Source organism: Mya arenaria, chromosome 13, assembly GCF_026914265.1.
Source record: "Mya arenaria isolate MELC-2E11 chromosome 13, ASM2691426v1".
Taxonomy (NCBI): Eukaryota; Metazoa; Mollusca; class Bivalvia; order Myida; family Myidae; genus Mya; species Mya arenaria.
Window position 1 is genome coordinate 27,601,758 of NC_069134.1, and position 7,257 is coordinate 27,609,014.

The window sequence follows — 7,257 nt, forward strand, 5'->3', positions numbered from 1 at the left end:
ATTCACCTTTTTGTAATTTGTTGTTTAATGAATTCTGAATGAATTTACAACACAAAAAATACTATTCCAGAGTTACTTTTTGTCATATGAAAAATGGCCGGGAGTATGCAAACGTAGATGGTGACATTGTAAATGAGTTAAACTAAATATGAGGAATGACTTTAAATTATAGTGTTATTTTAGCTTTAATACCCAAACATTATATGGTCAAGGTTTAAAAGCAGTAAACACATTGTTGTCAAATCTAAAAATGTATGGATGTAAACCTAGCGTAGCTTTGCAATTATTTGATGCCTTTGTTTCATCTATTATTACATATATGGAATTCATACTGGCAGATTATAGATTAGAGTGCCACTTACGTCTTTGGCAAGTATATGATTCGAACGAAATAGGAGACGAATTTCATTTTATATTTAAGTGTACACCTTATGTCCAATTAAGACATAATGTTATTATAGAATTGGACCTTGTATGTTTAAACTTGTGCAACTGCTTTATACACAAAACACATCTGAAACATTTATGTTAAACAAATATATATCGGAAACATTTAAGGTGCGTTCTACTACATAAATGAATCTATAATTATAAGCCTTGATACACATATTTATCTCAAGCAGTAGTATGCTTGGTTAACATTTGTAACTATGTTTTACCATTTATGTTTATATATACAATGTTAGACAATGTTTTAATGTTAGAAATTGATCAGTTGAATATCATTTGTTCCAACATATATTAGTATATAAAAAGCAAACTATTGGTTATTTTATTGTATACTATAATAGTTTGATAGATTTGTGATTTACAATTCCAGTTCATCCTTAAACAAAGATTGATTATACTATTGATTTAATATTTCACACCACATTGCATAATTGTAATTGTAATATATTTAATATGTATATGAAACACAAAGAACTGTATAGTTTACGTGTAATAACTTCTGTTCAGTTCAGTTCTATATCAACATTTTCACTTACAATTGATACTTACAACCGCCAGGCGATGTGGACATTATACGCAGTGGAATCAATATGTCGCCTTTCCAAAAAATGTCTAGGGTTCAGAATTTTTATTTCACGAGTAAGAATGATGTCATACACAAATATCTCTAACCTTAATTGTTCTAGTTAGTCGGCAAGTAATTTCACAACAGCATTTGTATATTCAGGGCATTGAAACACATTTAAAAAGTGTCTAACGCTGAGTTGTCAGGTAAAGATTTTCCTCTATAAATAAATATCTTATCTCTAACCAAGACCGGAAGTTATATTCACGATATGATTTCCATATTGAGGGTATTGAACCCTTCCATAAGAATGAAGTCTCTAACAGAGGCGGGTAAATGGAGTCGATTTATTGTCTTGTGAATACCTCTGCCCGGGTACTCACGCCTCAATCTCAACTTGCACAGGTCCTTCAAGGATCGCGGCATACAACAACGGCGCAATACATTGGCAATGTACTCTATATAGCTTTCCTTTACATCTGGGGGAATCATTTTCTGATGACCACATACGTGTATCGCAAGTTGTGGTACTCTTCTTTCTAAGTACTGAATTGTCTTCTCAAGAAAGATCGGACAACTTATTTTGTGAACAGGATAGTCAACTCCTGCTTCAAACATCAGAGCAACATATGAGAATGGAGCAAAACGTTCCATGTCTATCGTTTGTGGTGCTTTGTCTTCAGCCCAATGTTCCCACAAGTCACGATACAATGCATTCCTGAAGACATCTTTTTTATTCTTAAAGTCTAACGTTGGATTCTCATACAGACATGCTTTAAGAAATTTTGCTGTCATTTCTGTTGACTCCCTTATCCTGTGGTACATTCCGGCTAAATAGTGGTACAAAACAAAGAATACTGTTCGATTTCCACTCATTTTCTGATTGATATCTGCCCCGCACATAAGTGCTATGGTAAACAATTCAGAAAATCGTTTTGCTCCATTTGCGATACTGTACAAAATCGAGTAACGCCCTGAAGAATTTATGTCTCTACCATTTAGTTGCAGGATTTTACAATGGTCTAATATGACGCTTGATGGGACCAACTTATTTTCGCCGATGGTTAGAACAGAACTAAAGAGTTGATAATCCTCATCCTCTTTGTCATACCTTGAAAGTATGTTTGCTGAATTAAAACCTTCGTTTCCCGTTCCAGTTTTTTTTGAAGAAATGTGTAAATGCATCAATTGTATTTCCGAGCTGCACTCCTGGTAACCAAATATTGTTGCAAGACGAATCAAAGTTTGAAGAGGAATTTGATTCCTAACCGACGACTCGTACAAAGAAACACCAAGCGTTGTTTTAAACTCCGTGAAGAACACTTTTATTAAATTAGGTCTGTTAAACAGTACACAGAAAGGAACAATCCTGTATATAGCATTGTAATCAATGCGCTCGTTCTTGATAGCTACAAGGCATGAATAAAACTCTTCCTTCGAATTATTCTTGATGGATGTCCAGATTCGGTCCATTGGCCTGAAAGTTTATTGGCAAGGTGTAAGAATTCGACAGAAGATTATCTTCATAATAAAACTCACAGATTACCCATGACAGTGCCGTCCGATCTTAACGCAAAACCAAATCACAGTGTTGATGCATAGCGGCTTCTTTCCGAGTACATTCGGTAATTGTGGGTTCTATCCGACGACAATCTATCCGCCTTATTTACATTGAACAATGTGTTAAGTATGATTGTGATTTGACACCTAAAGAACAATTTAATTAACTCTTGATAAATTAACTAAAAAAATCAAAGCACCGTATGTTTTATTCATAAAAACGAATAAATACAAAACAGCAATCAAGATTTTGAAACCATATACCATGCAATTGAAACCTTAATATTTAAATACTTCCAGTTATTCACATTCTGTTCAAAGAACGTATACAGGTAGGATTTCTTTTCATTTGTTTAAAATCTACCTGATATAAAATGGATTTAAAGTCATCGCTTGACGGTTCGACAAGCTCCGGACTTTATCTGCCATAAGCAGTTACATAGGAATTTCGCCACCATTATAATTTGTCACTCGCACAAGATTCTATCTGATATTTGTTTTCTTTATGTTGTTGTTGAATGTTGTTTTCGGTCGAAAAAGTAGAATCCATTCTTTCTCAAAGAAGAAAAAAACATGAGTAAAAAAACAAATTTGATTCGTCATAAATTACTTCTTCATGTGTTTCTTATGACACAAACCACTAGCTCCCCGTGAGCAACCCAAAGAATCAAGAATGACCTTCGAGAAAATCACAAAGAGAACTATTCTAGGGCAATGTCAGCGATGAAAGTGGGAAACAATTGTTGAACATGTTTCCAACTTTTCTAAAAAAGTTAAACAAATCGTGACATTTCTGCCATTTGCTCTTTTTCCATTTAATTTTACAGATATATATACACAGATTTGTAAAATTCCCACATAACGAAAACAACCGTCATATTTCCATTTAGTCATTAATTAGTTTTATTCAGTGAGTTATTTAGAAGCCTCGACGAAGACCAGCGGTGTGGTCCTATCAGGAACTGTCCAACAGTCACGGCCTTGGGACCACTATATATGTCATTTATCGCGGATCTCACAGCATTTTGGCTACAAAATCATTTTTTTGGTCATAAACCCCATCAACCGATGTGGAATAATTTTCCCTTTCGGCTTCAAAATTTGTTAAAGTCATACCGGGGGATGCGGTGGGGTCAAGCCAGTGTACATCTAATATTAGGCAGACCATCATAAACTCAAAAGAAGATTTCTCGCTAAAACATCTAAGCATTTGTTGTTAGTCTTCTAAACAATTAGTCCAAAATGCTATTAACATTTTCTACATTCCAATACTCCCTAGGTTAAACATACGTTATAAGTATAATTTAGCACTGTTACGAATCTCTTTTTAACCTATCTCCCTTGTTTCTCACGGTTTTAACTTATTTCCTCTGTTTCTGACTGTTTTTATACATGTTAGGACACATTCGGAATTCCTTTAGTCGAAAAAAACCTCGGATGTATGCCGGAACATTACTTATGTATGAGGTATTTCGTAAATTTTTGAATAATATTATATATCAAATTTAGTGTTTTAACGTGTATTTGTATACCTAATTTTCAATCGATTGCCAGTGAAGTGTATTATTGCAAACATAATTAAGATCCCCAAGAGTTAAGTCATTAAGTTTAACTGCTAAATTAAAATTTCTACGCGATTTACTTGCAGCGTAGTTAAAGTGTACAGATTTCTTACATTGTAAACCGTCCATTTACATCCGAGGTTGTTTTCGATACAAAATGGCCGAGGAGTTCTGAGTGGTGAGGACAAGGCAGATTATATTTTTACAGCTACCATGTTTACATACATATCCGAATCATACCATGTTTTCTACAACAATGAACATTGATTGTAACTTACTTAATATACATTCCAGAAAATAATGCTTGTGTTAAGGGCAACCCGATCCTACCTATAGCAACGCCGCCACCGATGAGAAAGGAATTAGTTTCTGAAGAAAGTATAAACTCGGAAAAAACTTATATTTATTTTTTTAGGGAATTTTAACTAAAGAAATCTTCCCTTCCTTTCTAAGACCGATGCCATAACCACCGATATTTCTTTTTGTCCTCATTTAAGCTCAACATTTAGTCCAGTGTATCGGAGTATACCATATTGAAATTTACAGAAGTTTCTCTAGCATTAATGTGTTCATAGACTCAAAAACAATAGCACCCACACGTACAAATATCAATTGAATCCGATCACCGTAATGGATAGATTCCGTTGCCTTGTGAAAGTTTCTTCTCGTAGCCTACGTTTTTCATATAAAATATCTTGAATTGTTTCGTTTGTTTGACACGATCGTAAAACGACCAATCTTAAATACCAAGTAATTAAGATTTCCCCTATAATCTGTTTTTTTTTAAACAAAGATTTTTTTCTAAAAAGAAATAAGATAATAGTAAATAATCAAAACTTAACTGAGCTGTATCACACTTTGCCACGATATTTTTGGATATATTCCGCATCGGAGGCGGATAGAACCCACAAAAGCCGAATGTTGATGAAACCCGCTATGCATCATCATCGTGAATATTCCCAACAAGGCCTTGTATTGAATTCACCGGTGGATTTTCATTACGATTGAGCAACTAGTGTCCGATGAGTAAACTAGACAAAGTTTGCGACACGCATGTAGACTACAGCAACAGTAAAGAGTGGAAACTACAGATCCTCGCCATATAGCCTTCAATCAGCCATGAGTATATGTTGGTAAAGGTCAAACATACCAAGAAAGAGATTATAAGTATCTTCCATGGCCGAGAGTGTAAGATAGGTTCATTCCGAACCGAGCGTAGGGTGTTTTGCGGAAACGAGGTTTACCGAGTTTCCGCAAAACATCCTGCGCGAGGGTCGGAATGAACCTATCTTACACGAGCGGCTATGGTAGATGCTTTTTCTCCCACCTCAGTTAAACAAAATTAAGTAAAAATGTATTTTTTTCCCGGAACTCTTTTGTGCTTAGTGAAAATAATTGCGTACGGATATGCAATAATTCGTGGTTGTCATGGATATTCGCGCAGTGATTCAGAGTATGTAAATGGTCTGATCGGTCTTTAAATAGTTCTAAGAAGAGTGAAGCATTATTTCTTGAAAGCTGCGTGAAAACTTTTTTCTGGTGACATTTGAAGCGAGAAATAATTAAGTAGCGTTCTAATTATTGCCACCAGACAAGGTTTCCATGATGCGCTACAGACGACAGGCTTTAACAAGGGGGTTAATTACAATGTGGTGATCATTAAAAGAAGTTCCATTCGGGCATTTTATCTTCGCCCGTGGGCAAGATAAGAATTTCTAGCATGGTTAAATTAATGGATCTACTTATCTGAGGTGAGAAAAATATAACGCTACACTGGCCCCAATTTCTCGAAACTTCTTAAGTCCCTTATAACAGGATTAAGCTAAGCTCACTATTTTTGTTTTTCAATAATTTGCGTAATATTTACTTCTTTAAGAGTTTTTATACTTCAATTAACCATTTGTCATTCATCAAAATTCAATTTAAGTATGTATTTCGGCTAATTGAAATAAGCTACTTAAGCCTGGTAAGCTTAAATATTACACAGCTAGCGAAACGTCGCAATTGGTATTTGTTCGGGTACGGTCTCGGAAGTTTATTTATTCAGATCTCACCAGGGGATTTAAATATGTCTACGAAAGTGGCACAAATCAACATATCCACTCATGGCATAAACATACTTGTGATGTCTACTGAACCGATTTAAAACCATCGAATCGACTTATTTATTTGCCAATTGTTTACAACTTGTTAATTAGTTTGTTTGTTCAAAGTAAGGCAAATTGTGTATTGATTGGTCAACATATCTCAAATATCAACTAACCAATCAATAATTAAAATGCGAAAACTAGCAAAAAGATTACCTATGAACAATTTTAAGTAATTGGCTACTGACCGTTAATACACACTTTTGCTTGTGTCTTTCAATCCGTTGACGGGTCTATACATACGTTATGTACCTTTTCAGGTTAACTGTTATTAAAACTTGTTGTCTTTCGTAGTTAACTTATATCCCAATTTTGGCTTAATAACGATTTGGCAATGGTTATAAAAGTATTAGACAAGGTTAGCCCTACCGTTTGTCCTCCATTTCTGCTTCATAAACAAAGGAAGTCCTTCACATTAAGGAGTCCCAAAGATGCTGCAAAAATAAAGCTTCATTATGTATTTGAAATATATTAAGAGGTATACATTTTAACTGCTGCCTTTGAAAGTGAATCATATATTGAGAGTTTTTTCTTAATGTATTAAGGGTATAACGAAATCATAACAGGAAGTATGACAATATTTATTTTTTGTGTATATATTTATTTCTTTACAGAGGTTGTTAAAGCGTATAAACTGTTAAGCAGGTATTGTATAAAAAGTCCAGGAAACGCTTATAAACTTACCTTAAAACCGACATACTCCCCAAAAAATCCATTCAACTTTGAAGTAACTGCTTGTGATGCTTGACTTACCTCTTTGTATATATTTATAGCTTGTGCAAGTTGTGGTATTGAGTGAACATGTATACCCCAATGTTCAAAACTTCCGCGTTTAACTCTTATTATTAACGTTTTCCCCAGCAATATATATATTAAATACTTTTGTTTAGAAGTTAGAATTAGAAGTTTCTAATATAATGTCTCCTTTAAGTTTTATTTTCTGATGATAAATTTATACACTATTATATACAAT

At 34.2% G+C, this 7,257-nt stretch overlaps 1 protein-coding gene across 2 annotated transcripts; it reads right to left on the reverse strand.

The window, feature by feature from the left end:
- Positions 1-509: 509 nt before the first annotated feature.
- Positions 510-7,044, reverse strand: LOC128213195 (uncharacterized). Of its 2 annotated transcripts, XM_052918747.1 has the most exons (3): positions 6,969-7,044; positions 6,654-6,718; positions 510-2,492 (listed from the first exon to the last, which is right to left on the reverse strand). In XM_052918747.1, exons 2-3 carry the CDS (start codon positions 6,665-6,667, stop codon positions 1,280-1,282), a joined length of 1,227 nt encoding a protein of 408 aa, XP_052774707.1. In that variant the 5' UTR covers positions 6,668-6,718; positions 6,969-7,044; the 3' UTR covers positions 510-1,279. The 2 variants fall into 2 exon arrangements, with proteins under 2 accessions (XP_052774707.1, XP_052774708.1); XM_052918748.1 differs by lacking the exons at positions 6,654-6,718; positions 6,969-7,044 and adding an exon at positions 6,473-6,639.
- Positions 7,045-7,257: the final 213 nt, after the last annotated feature.